This window comes from Montipora foliosa, chromosome 7 (genome assembly GCF_036669935.1).
Source record: "Montipora foliosa isolate CH-2021 chromosome 7, ASM3666993v2, whole genome shotgun sequence".
NCBI lineage: Eukaryota > Metazoa > Cnidaria > Anthozoa > Scleractinia > Acroporidae > Montipora > Montipora foliosa.
This window is the reverse complement of record NC_090875.1, coordinates 16,846,268-16,866,267: the sequence shown is the minus strand read 5'-3', so window position 1 is coordinate 16,866,267 and position 20,000 is coordinate 16,846,268. Positions and strand designations below refer to the sequence as shown.

Here is a 20,000-nt window from a genome sequence, read left to right as displayed (position 1 = left end):
CTATCATGTTTGCGATCAAACGGTCCATGATAGTTCATGATAGTTGACGAAATCGCGCAATGTGCTGGCGTAGCTAACTGGTACCTAGTCTCCTACCGCGCGCGATTGTAAACAAATATGGCGGGGATTTGAATTTCGTGACGAAAATGGCTGTGTATCAGCCGAGAAGAGCAGCTATTGCCAGTTCTTTCTTCGCTTTTCCAGTTACATCCCGATTGTGGTAGTCATCGCAAAAAATGTTCCACAAACATGGCCGTGCCTCGTACTTATCTATTAGGTTGCATATCAAACTACTACTCCACTTCTCGTTGTCTGGTTTTTTAGCTTTTTTAGCTTTTCTCACTTTCTCGCTTTCAGCGTCACTGTCGTCCGAATATTCGTCCAAATTATTGTTTTGTTGTTCCTCACAGGACGATGGCAAACTTGCGGTAGCCATATTGCATTGAGCCCGCCTTGGTTACCCCCGCTGACCGAAAAACTATCATGCACTATCATCCGCTCGGTCAAACGGAAAAAACTATCATGAACTATCATGTCGAATTTGAACATGTCCAAACTGCATGATAGTTGATGATAGTTGATGATAGTGAATGATAGTTCGTGTTCAAACGTGCGTGATAGTTGAAACTATCATCAACTATCATCAACTATCATCAACTATCATCAACTATCATCAACTATCATCAACTATCATCAACTATCATCAACTATCATCAACTATCATGACCGTTTGAACGGGCCTTAACGTGAAATGGCCAATTTTAAGGTTTTGACGAAAACGTGGACAAACTACCGTGAATCTTTCAGTCTCACTCTTTACTTCAAATCCGTCTGTACCAATCCAGTTTTAGGCCACTTCGCTCACATTGAATAATATAAACAAGATGGAATAATCATGAATTACTTAAAACAGCTCAAACTTATATTTTGTGACGTTTTCGTCTCCGTAGCCGTCGTGGTTTCTAAAACTCCCTATTAGGGAGCTTACGAAACGAGGACGACGACGGCTTCGAGGACTTCATTTTAAAATACGAGTTCGCGTCATTCATATCACTACGAAACTATTTCATGTCGTTTCGCGTTAAAAATGTGTAGTAACCGTCGAGGAATTAAACTGGTATGAGTGAGTTGGAAGCGTAGAGAGCGAAGTCATGTGCTAACGTCCTCCACAGAACCTTGAATTTGGTCATTTCACGTCGTTATTTAGGAGATGACGGCAAAGAAATGTACCAAAATGTAAAACGCACGTGCAGAGCCACTGTTTTTGCTCATTAAACCTAATGTTTTGTAGCGTCGTCGTTGCTGTCGGCGTCGTCGTTTCGTAAGCTCCCTATTGTCTCTGTTCAACGGAACTCCAACGCATGATCTCTGCGATGCGGTTTTCACCTGACGTCACAGCAGCCACGTTGGTGCACAGAATAATAGAGAAATGAGTCTTTTGGAAATTTGACTTTATTATAATGAAAAACATGAGCCATAACTTGCTATTGGTTTGTGCACCAACATGACCGTCTCATCACGTGATTGAAAGCCATCTAGAACACAAAAATTGCTTAAATTGCCCTGCGAAGTGCGAGAATCCATTCAATCTTTCGTCTGTGGCCCGCACTTCGGATGAACATTTCTTTCTTTCACACGTCATAAGATTTACCCATACCCCTGTCGCACTGCACAGAAAAAAAACACCAAGAAATTTCTTTTTTAAGCCAATGAAGTCCTAGCGCCGCGGCGAAGATCATTTACCCTTACAGGGGAATTTCTTTAAGTTTTGGAGCAGAGGCTATATCAATTACTAGATTTGGCTTACTCACGACAAACAGCTGGCAAGACTATTTTAAAAACACATGAACCATAAACCGACCATCAGCGCACCTCCCTTCATCACTGTCCACATATATCCCTTAACTCTAATGCATCTATCAATGTTAAGCCCCAGGGAGGGGGGGGGGGTCGGGCTACCAACGGGAGTTTGATGGTGAGGTCTATCCCCAGGGTAGAAATTTAAACGTATGTGACGTCTCCAGGCTAGCGATTTTGATCGTACAAAGGGCATTTTACCACCTTCACTTGGCGCCGGGTGGACATTTTGACCAATTAGTTTGTCCCAGGGGTGGGGAATTTGAATTATTTTAAATGAAAATGTCGAAATTTCCACACCATTCCCGACTCCCCCTCCCTGGGGCTTAAAATTGATAAGTGCATAAACTAAGAAATGCTTAACCCTATCTATCCTATCTAAATCTGCGAGAGACGCTTTCCAAATGTTAATGTTTATAAGGAAATGTTCTTTCGTGAGCTGTTTCCTCCCGTTTTTCGATATGGCAGAGAGGTCTACCATAGAGCGAACGTCTAACACAGTTCTCACTTACTTGTAGCCTTAGTGAGGTTTTCTTTATCCTACCTTGCGCATATTTCTCATAACAGAGAACTTCTGTGTATCAATGAAGCTCTCCAGCATAACTCTGATAGCCATGTTGACGTCATCTTCCGTGACGTACTCCCGCAGGTGCATCTTAGCGTGTGCTTCGGCCATGCGTATCATGGATTCAATATGGCGCACAGTGATGGGGATAGAGCCAGTAGCCTATGGGAAAAAAAATATTGAGTACGTACCCGGGTGTTACTTTACTATGCTTCCAGTCCGCTGGGGGTAAATTGATCATTGTAAAGCGCCTTTGACACGTTGCGATAAGGGCGCTATATAAATGCACCACTTTACTTTACTTTACTTTCTTAATGTGTCGGAAATAATTTCATCGCATCGCAAACGTGAGCGCAAATGCAAATGAAAGAAATTGGTAACAACATCAGTTCATGCCACCTCAGTTGAATTCGAAACCAAGCTGACGTCAGCCTCGTCCGCCATTTTGAAAAACGACTCCATCTGCGCTTGCGTATCGACTCTTTCTCGGGTTTGCGTCGTAAGTTGACGTCGCTTACGATGGCATTTGCTTCGCACGCTTGCGGAGCCCGGCTTTGCATGAAAAGTAAAACCAACCATCAGAGTTTCCATGTTCCATGCCCTTTTCTAAACAATAACGAAGACCATAGCAACAGTGTCACGAAGCTCGTGGCTTCTTAAACAACAGTGATGGCTTGCGGGACAATAGGCTAGTTTCGTATTCTAACGGTTGGACTGGATCTAGCATGAAATAGAGGCTAATGCGGGCAAATTAATTTGCATTTGAAAAGATTTGCCCGCATTAGCCTCCATTTCATGCTAGATCCAGTCCAGCCGTGAGAATTCCAAAATGGTCTATTGTCTTTCGTTTCATCCAAAATCTCCACTCCACATACCACCAGTTATTTCAGACTGAGAACTGAACGCTTTGACAAGGGACCCTTCAGTGCAAAAAGGGAAAGCATTTAGGCGTTAAGCAATGACCAATTCCGTAGCCGTCTTTTGCAGATGATCACCCAATCAGATTTAATGAAGTTGCTCGATTTATAATAAATGTAAAATTTATCAATTCTTATTTTAACATTAAATTTTCATTTTATTTCTCAATTTACCATGGATTCTTTCCTCAGTTCAGCAAACATTTTGGCAACTTTGTCCTGGTCCATGTTGTGCAACTTGGGATGAATTTTCTCGCGAGCGTATATGATGTACTTCTTTAGCATCTCTTGTGGGATTGTTTCCTTACCGGCGACCGTATATTCCTTTAAAAAAAAAATTGGAGTACGATAAAGATCCTTCCCTCTAGAGAATCCGGGCACTTTCAAACCTGCTCAACGAACATGGCCTCTAGTATTGAACGTAAAAAAAAAACTGCTTATTTCCCAAGCCTTGGGCATATCTACCCAGATTATTTTCAAAAGAGTTTTAACTCATCGCCAATTAGCCAATATCAAAAATATCATAATACTTTTTGTTTGTCCCTCCAAAATTTTGTATAAGCATTGTTTCCAGTTTCTCTTGGGACTTTTGTAAATCCCAAGAGAAAATAACAATACTTATGCAAAATTCAAAGAGAACAAACAAAGAGAGTATTATGGTATTTTTGAACTGGCTAATAGGTGAGCTTGGAAACTGGTGCCATCAAAGGTTGGTGGTGGGCCCGCGAAAATACAAGGTCATGAATATTTGTCGAGAAGATCACTGGGTGCACTGAAGTGACATTAACTTAGCCTAAATTTTCCATTAAATTTCACATCTGTTTTTTCTCGTGTATCATGAAATAGTCTGTCCAACAACCACTTCAGCTAATCTCAGTCCTGATTCCGCATGTGAAAAACAAGCAGAGCAAACAGAATACTACAAGTCATTTGCACATGTCAGGGAAACCAGTTAAAACCTGAAAAGCTCTATTGAAGAAAAACAGGAGTCCATTTCCAGGACTGCCAACAACTCCCATGCTAGGTCTCTAAAACAACGTTAGACTGAGCTATCTTAAGTAGAGTTTTGAAGTTTCGGATCGCCAGAGTAACTATTGACGATCACAAAAGGTATGTATCATATTTTTATGGTTCTGGGGTCCTGACAAAATTTCCTCGGTTTGACTACGTATTAGACTATGAACAGTTCCCCTTTTGCCGCTAGTAGTAGAGTGCAAGACTAGTTGTTAGTAGAGTGCGAGGAGAAGACTGGCACAACAAAAAATGGTCAAGTGGCAGATGACGTTGAGTACTGTATTGCATAAGGAATTTTAAGGGGATTTGTTTATTTAGTGTACTTGGACACAGAATTACAACCACTAGGAACGAGGGAAAAGTGGCACTATTCGCAAACCTCATTTCTCTTCTCTACCTCTGTTGTTGTTGAGGAGAAAGACAAAGGAGGCAAAGAAGAGAGACCCTGGAAACGAGGTTGACCATTTGCTCGCCCCTCCTCGAGTCCCGATTTCAGGCGGCCATGTTTTCTCCTGCCTGTCTTCTGGTGCTCAACAAACTAAGCGGTGAAAGGGGGACTGCTCGTAGTCTAACTGCGCATGTGTGGTGAAAGTGAGCGTCCAATACCTGCTCTCTCTCCTCATCTTCATTTTCGTCATTGTTCACAGCATTAGGATGATGCTTCACATGACTATTTACCACAAACCGAGCTAACATTTCATCCTGGAAAAAGAACAGACTGTGTGAAGGACAAAGAAACAATCGTGCCAATCCTGGGCGCTCATTCTGAGAAAATTTCATGCCAATTGTGGCAAATGTTACAGCATTTTCGAAATCCCCCCAGCCAATCACATTGAAGAATTTTGTGCGTTCAATTCCTGTTTTGCCAGGCTGTTTTGACGAGGCTTTTGAAAGTAGGTGTATATTTTGGGGAGAACAGTTATGCACCTTTTCTAGTATTCATTTGGTAATCAAGGTATCACATTTTAAGAATTTTGACTGTTATCTTACTGCTAATAATTTGATTAAAAAAAATTATGGAATACTAGCATTACAATGCAATATCAGTTTTGTGGGAGATCAGTAGCATTTCTTGCTGGATAGCCAAACAGCGTGACTCCCCAGCGCACAAGCCATGGGGTACTGCCGGACGGTCCATTCAGGTACATGTAGTAGCCCCGTCCAACAGGACTTGATTTCCCTTGCTTAAGCCATAACACTATCACACGAGATTCAGGTTATTTGTGCCAGACCAAGATGGCATCCAAACGCTGAAATCATGTGGCATCAGGGACATACCGCAGACCTGACAAGATTAGAATTGTGTTCTTCTCGAACGCAATTACTTATGTAAACAAATGCGACACATTCATGTAACAGCTTGTGGGTTTTTTTATATTATTGGTGATCTATTACTGAGCAATTGAAGCTGAAATGAAAACTGGTAAATGTTAAGAGGTATTCAAATCAGTAACCTGGACTGGGTCCACAGTATCCTTCACGACACAAAGAATGTCAAAACGGGACAGGATTGGTTCGGTGAGATCAACCTGCAAAATAACAAGGCAATTTTAATTAAATGCAAACTGTTCTTGAACACCTTGTTAATGAAAGTCACAGCTCCGGAGTGGGATAATTTCACAAGTTGATCTTTAAGAAGAGAGGAAAAATTGAATACCCTGAAGAGAATCGCTTAGCAGATTACACTTTACACTCTACAGCTTTCACTTTGCTATGAGATACTCAAAGGTCTCCATGAACTAAATGAGATCTTTATAGTCACATGAAACTACATAATGAACCCTGACCACCTAGATGAATTCCGCAGAATTATGAAAATCGCAGTAAACTACCCTTATTTAAAGTTCTGTGACAAGACTTCTTTGAAATGATCTTGTTCTACATGTACTTAACCTATTTCATGAGGCGTACCTCTTCCACCACATGTCTGAGCCACCCACAGCCTCATCAGGCTTCTGGACACCAAGCTCAGTGAATGATACTCTCACACACCTCATACTCTGCAATATGGTATTTTTTATGGCAGCCAGTGGCATCTGAACAGATACCACAGTAAATGGCTATTACTACTGGTGGTTTGAGCTCTGGAAGTGTCAAGGATTGGATTCCCTCAACCTAGAAAACAATCTTTTGGCTTTCAGATACACGGGGTACGCAAGCCTGTGTTTACTGTATCTGCATATTGTTGCACAACATGACCAGAAGATCTTTTTTAACACTGTCACATTTTCTAACTGCAAGTTTCTTTTAAGACTTAGCATACATACATTTTCAGCAAAAGTCAGGGAAGGGTCATAACGTCCACCAATTGGATTTGCAGCAGCTAAGATACTGCATCGTGCCTAGAGGCAAAAGTGAACAAAGAGATGTTAATGAAAAGTTGTTGGATAAAACTAATGTACTTGGTATGGAAAATACTGGATTAATAATTACATCATTGTTATTGGTTATCCCTCCTCACCACCAGACAATAACCCTAACCCTAACCCAATCACCAGACAACAACTTGAGGGTTAAGTGTCAAAGGGTACAAGAGGGAAATAGCTTCATGCGTTGTCCGGACTGGTGTACTTTAATTTCATTGAAGAAAAGTACCTCTTACATTGCTAAACATAATGGAAAACCAGTTATAAAGACTTGTCAGCAAGGTGGGAAAAGAGTTGGGAAAAGGGCATTACATGTACATGTGTAGCACACTGCATCAGTCAAGATAAACAGGTCAGAAACAGATTTTGCTCAATGTCCACAAAGTTGTTCAAACGTGAGGCAAGCAGAACTGTGTGACTTTCTCCCAACCATGGCCAGAACTGTTTGCTGGTGTTAAATCCACTTTTAAGCAGCACTTATATCAACGAAAGAGTGAAGTGATCCTCTTTTGTTTTTTACCCGCAATTCAAATACATGCATTTATTTATCAAGTCCCCCTCCCTCTCGGGCCAGAAAAAACCATAATTTATGGGAGCATGTACTGCTCCATGTGATTCGATTTTAAACAATTACATCACTCTTAAAAATCCAAGGTATTTACAGCCAGAAAAGCAAATGCAAACAACACATTAGACAAATTTTCTGTGCATACTTTTGTTATTTATTTTGTCCAAACTTCATATTCTGAGTGCTCATGAATAGTGCAAAGAGCCCAAATGGCACACGGACCTCGCTGCACTCAGCCCATACACCATGACCTCTGGCCAAATATTTTCCTGTTCGGCCCTCCAACTCAGTCAATAAGTACATTATTATTTCAGCACTTATCAAATTAGTTCTGTACTGACCTGTAAGGAAGTAACAATGCCTGCTTTGGAAATAGAGATGCTCTGTTGTTCCATGGCTTCATGGATGCTCGTTCGATCAGCGTCATTCATCTTGGAACAAGTAAGACTATTAGTTTTTGTAAAATAATTAGGATAGTATGTGCACTCTCATTGGTCAATAGCTGTGTTTAGATGAGAGTATGAAAACATGGCTGTGGCATCAGACAAATTTTGATTGGTTGTGTGTCGTCAGACATGCATTTTGATTAGCTGGCAGGAAACATGAGCAGTGGATCAAGAAAATCTGTTCCAATCAAGAAATTAAAAAAAAAGCATTTACCTTCATTCATTTGTCGACTTATTTTTGAGAAATATTTTGTGAAAGCAATAGAGGACTTTTTCCATGTTTACATAGCCTCATCTAAACAATCGGGGAGTTGGGAGAATTCTCAACCGTTGTGCAAACTTGAGACGCATAACTGACTCAAATTCTCCCAACTTCCCTCATGTTTAGATGAGGCTATGAAAACACTGAAAAAGTCTGCTATTGCTTAAGTACAATACATTTCAGAAACAGGCAATCAATGGACATGCAAGACAGAGTCAAATTTTTGTATTAATACAAAATCTTAACACGTTTTTCAATAAAGAGTGCACAAGCATGATTATTAATTTTGTGTAAAAAAACTCCTTGTTTATGAAACAGACTTTTCCTTGCCTTTTAATGTACAAATTACCAGAATTCAGATTATTATAGCCACTTTACCAAACAAAAAAAGAGAGGTGATACATAAAGTTACCAAGTGGTAGTGTGGCCCATTCGAATCATGTGAACACTGAATATTAATAATTAATTAATTAATCAATTAATCAAATCCTTTAGCCTCCAAAGAATAATATTATTCTTTACTCCCTGATGAAATTCCATCGAAATGAAAATTTACATTCTTCTTCGCTTTCCCAATGGAGTTGTTCGGTTTGAATGAAGCCTTTCAACACTATTGGGAGTCCTGTTATTGAAGGAGGATTTTGATCTAAAATGCAACAGTTCCGAACCCTTGCTAAAAGTCACATTGACTTGAGTAAAAGTTGTCATTCATAAATCAACTTACTTTATCAAACTCATCAATCAAACAGACGCCTTTGTCCGCCAGTACAAGTGCCCCAGCTTCCAATGTCCATTCCTTGGTGACTGGGTGTCTCTGCACGTATGCTGTCAATCCTACCGCGGAAGCTCCTTGGCCAGTAGTGAAAACAGCCCTTTGAGCTGCCTTTTCGACATACTTAAGAAATTGAGATTTTGCTGTTCCTGGGTCACCACACAGCAAGATGTTTATGTCACCACGCAGTTTATGCTTTCCACCTAAGAATATTTTATAAACATGTTACAAATTACATGTATTATTATTATTATTATTATTATTATTATTAATATTATTATTATCGTAATTATTACAACAATCTCTAATCTGATTGGTTCTGTGCACGCCTATCTGTTACGCAATAGACCAATTTCGATACATTAAAATTCAGTCCTAAACAAAAGTCATCATCTCGAGGCTCTGGGGAATAAACTCATAGAAATCCTTATATTTATTCCCCAGAGCCTCGCATTGATGCCTTCTGTTTAGGACTGAATTTTAATATATCGAAATTGGTCTATTGGCACGTAATCATGTGGGTGTCCAATTACAGGTATTCAATTTGGGGTTGCAAATTGGACACCTATGCCATTTGCACGTCAATCACATGCACTTGGAAGGGGTCTTTCTAGCTCTTGCTGTTTTCCTACTGTTTGCAAAACAGATTGAATATAATTTTAACTTTTTCACACAACATTGTATCACGTGAGGATTCGGTCCCAAAGTAACCACCGTGCGTGCTAAACACAGTGAGTTTCCACCCATGGCAGGGGTCTCTTTTCCCGTACCTGTCAGCCCAGCGAACGCAAAAGAAAAGAGACATCTCTTAGCAGGGCACCTCTCCTAACTAACTGTCATCCAAGAACCTGTTTCTTGCACAGCATGCTTTTAACTAGGCTGTCCAGAACATAGAGCTCCTTTTTGTTGAAAAGACACGTTTGTGCTATACCCTGCAACTGATTTAACTCCACTTGTTTTTTGCCTTATCCTAGGCTTTCCATCCTTCTCGGCAACTCACCCTTGGTTCTTGACGTCAACTTTCACCCCTACCCCAAGATATCTGTAGAACTCTGTCCAAAGGGTTTAACTCTCTTTTCCATTATCTGAAGCCCTTCACCACTGATTACTTCCCATTGTCAAAACACCACTTCTGCACATTAATTTTATTTACCCCATAAAATGCTCCTGTTTCATTACTAGCTGTGTCAATATTGTCGTTATATTAATATATTACGAAAAATTATAACTAGTTATACGTAGTAGTAGTTGTATTTTTAATATAATAATATTGCATGCTATTATCAGTTTGATGCAACAGTATTCAGGAAGCCACGAACTCCTCAAAAAAGCAACAGCGTGGATCAAGAACAAAACAGGAATGTAGTACTACAAAACAGAAGACCAAACCTGGGTCTTTAGCAACACCACCAAACATTGCCAGGGCAATTCCCCTCTTGATGTCTTCATGGCTGTAAATGGATGGTGCTATACTGTTGATGATCTGCATAAAAACAGCACCCAATTTCTTAGATATCATTGATGACAACCCTTGCTACAAAAATTCTTAACTGTATGAAGAATGGACTTGTGCACTTATTTTCACTTTCGCCTTTTAGCCACACTTTTTTTCACAAAATTGAAGCCAAAAATCAAGGGTGCGGCTTATCCATGGATACATCTGTGTTTGGAGTTCTCAAAAACCTAATTAATATTCATAAAAATTCATAAAAAAGATGTCAAGAAATAAACATAAAGAATGCTGTTGCTGTAGTTCATTGACTTTTTCATTCAGTGGTGGCTCCCAAAGGAGATAACTTTATATATGTGACCCGATTTGCGAAAAGGGGGCTTAAGGTGACTCAAGAAAACGGCGTTTTAACGCGTTTAAACAACAGCGTTTAAACGCGTGGAAACGTTTTCTTATGGCGTTTAAACGTGCTTTAAACGCGTTGAAACACCCGGTTCAAAATATGCCGCGTTTAATTCGGGAGTTTATTATCAATGGCATTCATTGGAAATTGATTATTATGCAAATAAATTAATTCCCGCCGTGTTGATCGTCACAGTAGTCAACAGCATTTCTTTCCCGATCAGATACTCCGTTTATCATGCAAATAATTCCGTGCAGTTAAATTTCTCTTGTACTCATTCTCTTACACCAAGCTATCATTATAAGAGCTTAGTCTTGCGAACGAAATTATGCAGACAGCTAACAACTTCGCACATCGCAGAATTTGGCTGTATTCTAGAAATTGATTCCTTTGTTCAGACCGTTCACATTCATATTAACCATCTAAGATAAATAACGTACCATTTTCTCTTGCTTTTTCATCTCAGCAATCCCCAAATGCAAGTCTCTTCAGCAAATATATTCTGTTGCTATTTTACACCAGAAGATTTTGTCCATTATTTATAACGAACTCACATTGTAACGTGATAGTTGCCTGCTTTGTATAGAGCGTGTTTGTTTAAATGAAACCGCAATGCCCCAACTGGTGAGCGCGTGAGTTTCGGCGCATCAGCCCTATCAACATCAAATCATAAGCAATTTACGCTTCCTCGGAAGATTTTAAAGGAACACCAATTCTTAATTTCTCCTGCAATACATACAGTCAAGTCTTGAAAAACGACTGAATTCTTTATTTCCCCACTGTAGATCCTACGGCTCAGTTTTTTGTAAAGCTCGTAAAATGGCATGCCAAACTCGTTAGCTAAGGCCATCACGCACCGGCACAGGATTAAATGCGGTTAGTTTTCATTCTAGCAAGGAGAAACATTTCCAAGCGGAAACAGAGAAATTCTGTTACAAATGCAGACATTGTTATTTCTATTTAGCGATCGGAGAGATTCAATTTAATACAAGATAGCCGACATCAAAATAGCCGCTCGAAATTGGCGAATCGGTACATTTTTTTTACTGCTTTAATAATAGTAATAAAACTGTACTTGCTCTTTTCTGTGAGTTTTTCAGTCCTATTTAGTTGCTCGCTCGCTTTCATCTAGATGCGGGTTTTTCCAGGACCAATTATGCTAATTTGAGTGTCTCGAAAAATCTGACCCGAATATTTACACCGCGTGAATGCCGCAAGCCGACTTGTTTACTGTTCGTCGATTTTACTTTTACTTTCTCCGATACAGTTAATGGTCTATTCTACTCAAAACTCAATGCAGGAGACTCAATCGCGAGAATTTCTTGAACTATAAGAGATTTACGAGATGAAAGCAAGCAAGAAAAAATGAAGCAGGAAAATGATCTCAGCTCGAAATAAATTACTTTACTGCGTGTTGCGTGACATGACCCGAAGCGGCTGCCACTGTCATCGGCGGGTCTTTAATCATGGGTAGAGTGACCGTTGGATGGTTCAAAGTCAAGAAAATTTTGCGTGCAAATACAGTCCTAGCTAGTCGAAGGTGACTGAAGATAACCATTAAAGATACCCTCCAATAAACCAGGTAATAAAATTATGTACAAAGCATATTGTGAGGAATCTTGCCGTGCGTGTTCTTACAGATCGATTCATTCATTCGTTGGTGATTATTAGTCAGCAAATAAATTATTGTAGTCATTTTTATTTATATTACGAATGAATCCTTGAACAAACTAAAACTTCCAATATTTTACATTTTTCCACCTCTTTCTGGTGGGGTTTTATTTGCTGTCTTTTCTGTATGTAAACAATTTCTAGCCTCGGATCGGCAAGCGGCCGGCAATTTACAAAGTTCTTCTCTTCTTGCACCTGGTTAATTTATTTCATAGAATTTCATATTACATCTCGTAATGCGACGAAATAAAGTTATGTGTTTATCTGATCGATGACTTCGTACACTGTGTAAGCTAGTGTAGGTACGATTACGCTTCAAGCAGTGGGAACAGTATCAAAATGAAATATAACGATTGACGTTAGGCTTACATAATTTATACGTAGATGCCGCCAACATTGTTTTCCACTCTTTGAGTCATGCCGTGTTCAATTTGAACACGCCACTGCATAAAGATCGTGTTCCAACATTAAACGCGTTTTCTTCGTGTTTGAATGTTTTTTAAAACAGCGTTTAAACGTTATTCAAACGGAGTTTAAACGTTATTCAAAAGCATTTAAACGGTGTTTAAACTCGTTTTCGTTTAAAACGCTAAAAGACGCGTTTTCGTTTTTTTCACCTTAAGCCCCCTTTTCGCAAATCGGGTCACATATACTCGATTCAATTCGAGCTTGTTATAGGCTCCTAGTATGTACAGCGAATGTGTAGAGTTAACAAATAACTTTACGAAAATTAGTCAAGAAGCTTATAACCGAATAACCACAGTAAGAGTATTTGAGTTAACAAAAATTGGCTTAAAAGTAAGCAGAATATTTAAATGCTTTGTAACACTATTTTAATAAATTGTATACAACTGTCTTCATAATGCCAGTCCTTTAATGTTCATTCACAGTTTACAAGATCAATCAATAAACCTGATTCAAATGTCACTTCGGTCTCCAAAGAGTACCCCCATTTTGGTAATTTCTCCGGTTACGATTTTCTTGGCAATTCATCCGGCTTTGATGTTTGCTTGCCGCTACACGATGCTTGCCCATCAGTCAACCTGCGATAGCGCTAGCCTGAACATCGTAGCCCCAGGCTATAGGACAGCCTTTTTTGTCACACCCTGTAATACTGTTATCAGGAAAAATTCAAACTGAAAACATGCAGCTGATGGAGGAAACAAGCTGCAGCTAAACCTTGAAATACCTTTTCTGCAATTTTCTCATCTTTTGACAAATCAATGATTGCCTTGATGTCCTCATCTGTCAAACTCGTCACAGCCATTTTGTCATCTTGTTTGGTGATGTAATTGGCTTCAATTACTGTAGCAAATACAGGAAATCCATTGGCACGGTTCAGGCTTGTGTCATAATTTATTCTGTAAATGCCTGTCAGTTCCTTAAAAAAAAAATATGTACATTGTAATTAATGAGAGCAAAATTTCAGGTTACCGTAGTTATTCGGTTATAAGGCGCACTCGGTTATAAGACGCACCCCAAACTTTGTAATTAATTTTAATCAAGCTAAGTTCTCAAACTGAAAATTACGCGAAAATACTCGGTTATAAGACGCACCCGAAAATTGAGAGTTATCAAAAGGATGTGATGAATTTGAGAACAATTATCCTTACACAATTGGCATGCGAACTCTTTTTGTTAACGTAAACAAAGTGAAAAAGTCACACGTTTAATGATATACGCAAAAACAAAAGCTAAAAGTTGACACCTGAAAATCATAACATACAACGCATACACTATTATTTGAACCTTCCGACGTAATAAATAGTCAGAGTTCAGACTTCAGACTTCAAGCGAAAACGAACGGCGATAAACTCCCACCGAAAGTCATATTCAAAGGTGTTCGACAGCTGAATATCAACACGCCACCAAGGATGCAACCTTCCGTGCACAAGAAAGGCTGGATGAACGAAGAAGGTATGTTTTATCTCCACACTGTTTTTTCAGAGAAGAAACTTTTCATGCGAGCGACAAACACGATTCTCGGAATTCGAAACAAGGTTCAACCGATTGTGTTGTTTTCATGGGTATCACGTTACTGAGCACGTGCTATTAAGCATGTATGCAAATTTCCGTTTGTTTACTTTTCTCTTGACGTCGTTTAGTGTTCTAAAGGTCTCTAAAAGCGCTATTCTTTTTTTAAATTGACAACTAGTGTCCTTTAAACTAGTGTTGTTTAAACTGCAAGTTCTTCTCAAATTGTGATCTTAAGATTTTGTTGCGCGAAAATACTTGGCTATAAGACGCACCCCAATTTTAGCACTAACTCGCCACCCAAAGACAGATTTTTCTTGAAAAAACCGTGCGCCTTATAACCGAATAACTACGGTAGTTAGTGAATGCAAAGTGGTGTCGCTTTATTAGCACACCATACTCCTTACACCAAGGTTGCTGGTTCCAAGTGTAGCCCTATCAGCATGCTGTTTCCTAGGACAAGAAACTTTGCTTCGCATTGTCTCTCTTCACTCTGGTGTATACAGTAAATGGGTAAACGCCAACATATTGCTGGGGTAACCTTGCCTTGGACAAGAATCCCGTTTAGGGGGAGTAGCAATGCTCTCAGTTGCTTAGCTACTTGAAAATGGGATAAGCTATGCCTGTGCAAGCCCCAGCCCCACCCATGTTTTTTAACAGGGAGGTCTGGTTTATGCGCTCACTTTGCGTTCCTTTGCCTAAACCCTCTTTAAAATGAGCCAGGTGGTGTGGCTAAGTGTTTGGGGTTCAAATTCCAAGCTATTGCTAGGAAACAGGCAACCGCTCTGCCTCCTGCCAGTTGGTAAATTTCACGGACAATTTGTTCCAATTTTTGTTTTCCAATGGTCCTTGAAGGAAACTGTCAGTAAACAGTGCCAAGACAGAATTCTTATGGCCCGTGCTCTTCAAAAGATTTCTGCTAGTAGGAAAAACGAAAAACAATTTTTTTCACTATACTTGTTCATAAACTTCAACTTCGTCTTACTGATAACTTACTATTTCATCCCCAGGTTTGCAACTGTCTACCAGATCACCATTCAAAATGACATCTTTGTACCGTGGAAGTCTGCCGGCTGCAACTTTGCTTGGACTCTCTTGAATTTTGATTTTTTGGAAGTTCTGATAAATTGTCTACAGTGAGGGAAAAATATGATGCACTTTTATGTTCAGTAACTCGATCGTACAATTTTGGCCTGTAAGACTGAATTTGTTGAGCAGTGCATTTCAATGAAGGGGGTCAGGAATCAACTCTGTGTGCATATAACATTCAGGATCTTCATATAACTAAGGTGAAAGCACTGCCTTTGTAATATTGATCTATGTCGTGAACTAAGCCTGCATGTTTCAAAAGATCACATTACATAAAAACTGCTCAATAATTATTATAGTCACAAATAACACAAATCATTGTTTTTTAGGCCTAAACGTTATAATGCCCGTCTTCCTTCATTCTCCTCCTTCAATTTTCTTTTGAGGGTGTTTGTTTGTTTTTCGTTTGTTACTTATTAATTTTGTTTGAACAGGTTGAAGTTTTGGCAGCTATTCAGCTGATGTGAACCTGCTATACCCACCCACCCATACACTCAGAAAGGACAGCAACATCAACAGGTACCGTGGACCGTACTACCAATAACTGTTTTCAAAGGAGCAATTCATTGGAGAATAGTCAAGGATGGGAAAGTTAATCAAGGCTTTGGCAGAACCACAAAAGTGACACAAGGTAAATTTGGTTTATCGCAAATCTGATAGAAGCAAGGAATTATCACCTACCTGCTCCATGTTGACTTCAAATGGACCCCGCGACTGACACTCTGGGCATGACCCCGGCTTCACTTCTTGATTGGGAGATTGAAAGAATGGACCAAGGATAAATGAACACTTTTGACAATCATACTTGACCATGCTGAGCTGTGGAAGAATGCCTGTACTGCTTGTCACCACCCCACAAGTTCGAATCAGCTGGTTTACATGTAGCTGTCTGCAAATAAAGCTCTGCATGAATCTCATCAAGTAGCAAAACACCCTTGTGGTGAACGTGACATGGTGTTATATCCTCACTAGAACACCCTTGTGGTGAATGTGACATATATGTGACCCTTCACGCGAAAAGGGGGCTTATGAAAATTTCACGCTGATGCCGATTTCACGGCAGATAACCGTGAAATTATATCAAGCAAGCTGAAATTCCATGAAATTCCTTTAAAACAGAGTGAACTCGGCGTGAAAATTTATCATACCACCGTGAACTAGTTCACGCCGGGTAGTGAAATAATTCACGCCGTGAAATAATTCACGGCGTGAAATAATTCACGCCGTGGAAAAAAAAATCCTCAAAATTAATTAATTTCATTATCAATACGTTGGTTTTGAGTTTCTGGCAGATTTCGAGTGTGAAAGAACCATTGACGTGAACCTTTTGATGCTCATTAATTTTTGTCTACTAAAAGGTTGACTTAAACTCAACTGAAGAAACATGCATGCCGGCGAATGGATTTTGCGAGCATGTGAGTACTGAGCATTTTCCGGCAAGGACGAGCAGTGATCCAAACATCTTTTCGAGATCACCCAGCAGAAAATGAATTATGAGCATTAATCTTTGGGGCAAATTGGAAAATCACAGCAACTCGCGTTATAGTATGTTTTTAAAAGTGCGCCAAATGGTGCGACTAACCGCTCAAAGTACAATCAAAATCCAAACGTGGTATCAGAGTAATGTAACTAAAGAACCACTCCGAATTTCAGGGCTGTGCGATATTCCAAACTCAAGTTATTCGTCAAAATTATAATGTATGGAGACGCTCTCTGCTAAACTGTAGACACTTCTCGTCACCTCTTGTCGGTTTTCACTGTCACACCATCATCAACACCACTCAACAATAATAAAGTCAAGAATAAACGAGGTAAAAGAAGATGAATATTTAAAGAGTCTCGCAAAGGTTCAGGCCTGTGCGATGTTTCGTGCGGGAGATATTCGAAGAAATGTTTTACTCCAAATCAAATTTATAAGGCTTTGAATGGATACGCGTAAATAGGGCGGCCGGAAGCTAACAAAAACATATGTCATCGAGTTTTGCCATAAAAAGCCGGTAGCCATCTTCTGAAGTCTCATAAACATCAATGTGAGTACTTGTCCTCAAGCAAGGACTGTTCAGATTGCAAAATCTCAGCGGATAAATCACTTTTTTAACCTACGTGACAGCATTCTTGGCCGCAATTTTAATAACATCAAACTTGTCATGCACTGTACAGTAACCAGAGACAACTAACTTTCTCGTGTTACTTTTAAACCGAATAAGCTTGAGCAAAAATCAAGGATGCAGGCCGACGGCGGCAAAAATGTTCCCATAAATTAGCGAGGCCGGTTAAAACCGCAGAAGGGATTTAAGATCCACATCGGGGATGTCAATTTCATTGCGTATTTTTGACCAAACCGTTGATTACATGCAGAATTGGGGAGCATTCCTCGTATGGTGTCTAGTGCGCTTTTGGATGCTTCCCTCTCCTCCTACACAATTTTTTTGATTGTTTATACTACAGAAGAAACTGTAAGAAATAAACTGTTTTGCTCGGTAGCGTAATTCGTGTTAGTCGTCATTTTCATCCAAATTATAAATCGTCGTGCCATCAACAAAGCAAAACAATCGTACCAACTTCGATTTCGCCGAAAATAACGAAACGGCGCCCCGTAAAAACTTAAACCTTTGCACACAAGAGAAGAAATAAATACCATTATTCGATTTCCGACGCATTGTTTATCTTGTTTAATTCCAAAACCAGGACAAGAAATTTTCCTGTTATTCTTTTAATGGCGTAGCAACAATTTCACGGCGTGAACATAATTTCACGGCGTGAACTCATTATTTTCACGGTCTTCGATTTCACGCCGTGAACTTTTTCACTCAGCATAGTGAACTTTTTCACTCAGCATAGTGAAAAGAATTGGAGCAATAGTGAACTTACCGTGAAATTTCAATTTCACGGAGTGAAATAGTAAATTCACGAGCCGTGACCGTGAAATTTATTTCACGGTTCACCATGAAATCCATAAGCCCCCTTTTCGCGTGAAAGGTCACATATGGTGTCATATCCTCACTAGAACACCCTTGTGGTGAAAGTGACATGGTGTCATATCCTCGCTAGAACACCCTTGTGGTGAGTGTGACATGGTGTTATATCCTCGCTAGAACACCCTTATGGTGAATGTGACATGGTGTCATATACTCGCTAGAACACCCTTGTGGTGAATGTGACATGGTGTTATATCCTCGCTAGAACACCCTTGTGGTGAATGTGACATGGTGTCAGATCTTCTTATTTTCTTTAATAACAATACTATTGAATCACTGAGTCGAGGTTGGAAGCCTGTCGCATAGGTGGTTCCACTATTGGCAGTGGACTGGTTCTAGAAGGAGACCACTCCCATGGCTGGCAAATCCTGGCAACCCAGCTGTGAAAATTTATTTATTTTCTGAATTCCTTCTGAGGTTAATTACCAAAATTCCACATTATTACAAGGCTAAATTCATTATTACAGGGCTGAGATGCAAGTTTTTACTAAAAAAAACACTAACGCTGTTATCTCTATAAAACGTAGAAAACATAAAATGTAGAACTGAATGCCATACCTTAAGGACCTAAGTTCCTCCATAAGAGGCAATTCTGCAATTCTCACATGGATGTCAGTCGTGATTCGATCGTAGTTAGGGAACATTGCGAGTACTACTTCCTTTGCTCCCTGGAAAAGATTTTCAATATTATTTTATTCAAATTTCACACAGATGTACAATTTATGTACTGTAAATACTGTAATATACACCACTCTGGATCAATAACACCCCTCAAACACCCCTTTAAGTTCATCCTCTACGATGATTTCATTCACCATTGAGGTGTACTGTACAATGATGTTGGGTTTCCTGTGGAATCACTTGGGATTGAAGTGGTGTCAGAGTTCTGAGTTTGTGTAAATACACAACAAACCTTATCTATAAAATGCCACAGTTGATACCATTGGCCAATTTAGGAGGTCATATTCTACAGTACACCCTACTATTGACTTCATCTGGGGCTTTTGCCCTCAATAGACTAATTTCAATCTATTAAAATTCAGTTCTAAACAAAGGCATCATCTCGAGGCCCTGGGGAATAAACTCATACAAAACCTTTTCGTTATTTTTAAGAGCCTTGAGATAATGCCTTTTGTTAAGAACTGGATTTTAATATATCAAAATTGGTCTACTGAGGGCAAAAGCCCAAATAAGGCCAACTAGATAATAGTACAATACATACTAATTGACCGCTCCCCATAGGGGCTTTTCAGGGCCAACGAAACACAGTTAACAAAACGACGAAACAGAACAACAACAAAATTTAAGAATCCCAACTGGTTGGAGGCAAACCAGTTGGCTATTTACAAGTGCAGCTGGAAGTTGAACCAGGGACTACTAGGAACAAATTCAATGAGTGGTCAGAGCGGGTCTTGAACCCAGGATCTCCGAATCTCAAGGCAAGTGCCCTGACCACTAGTGCCCAGGCCACACTGCCCCCACACTGGCCTAGTTGCCTGTGTAAAGATAAAAATTAATTAATGAACATCTTAATAATGAATAGCAGGTGCTTTCTATTCACTCAGACAACTCAGGAGGAGGGAAGAGAAGGCCACAATTTACAGAAGAACAATGATTTCAACATTTTCAAGAGGGTATTGTTACATATTACTTTTATTCTAACATGAC

At 39.6% G+C, this 20,000-nt stretch overlaps 1 protein-coding gene across 1 annotated transcript in view; it reads right to left on the bottom strand.

Moving 5' to 3' along the window:
* LOC138010891 (DNA replication licensing factor mcm2-like) overlaps window positions 1-20,000 on the bottom strand; it is a 32,219-nt gene that overhangs the window by 3,869 nt on the left and 8,350 nt on the right. The window contains exons 7-18 of the mRNA XM_068857911.1: window positions 18,891-19,000; window positions 16,036-16,243; window positions 15,262-15,396; window positions 13,481-13,672; window positions 10,157-10,250; window positions 8,720-8,970; window positions 7,629-7,718; window positions 6,621-6,695; window positions 5,808-5,882; window positions 4,960-5,055; window positions 3,514-3,663; window positions 2,402-2,584 (exon numbers count right to left, since the gene is read on the bottom strand). Coding sequence (XP_068714012.1) covers window positions 2,402-2,584; window positions 3,514-3,663; window positions 4,960-5,055; window positions 5,808-5,882; window positions 6,621-6,695; window positions 7,629-7,718; window positions 8,720-8,970; window positions 10,157-10,250; window positions 13,481-13,672; window positions 15,262-15,396; window positions 16,036-16,243; window positions 18,891-19,000 — 1,659 coding nt within the window. The remainder of the gene's footprint in view (window positions 1-2,401; window positions 2,585-3,513; window positions 3,664-4,959; window positions 5,056-5,807; window positions 5,883-6,620; window positions 6,696-7,628; window positions 7,719-8,719; window positions 8,971-10,156; window positions 10,251-13,480; window positions 13,673-15,261; window positions 15,397-16,035; window positions 16,244-18,890; window positions 19,001-20,000) is intronic.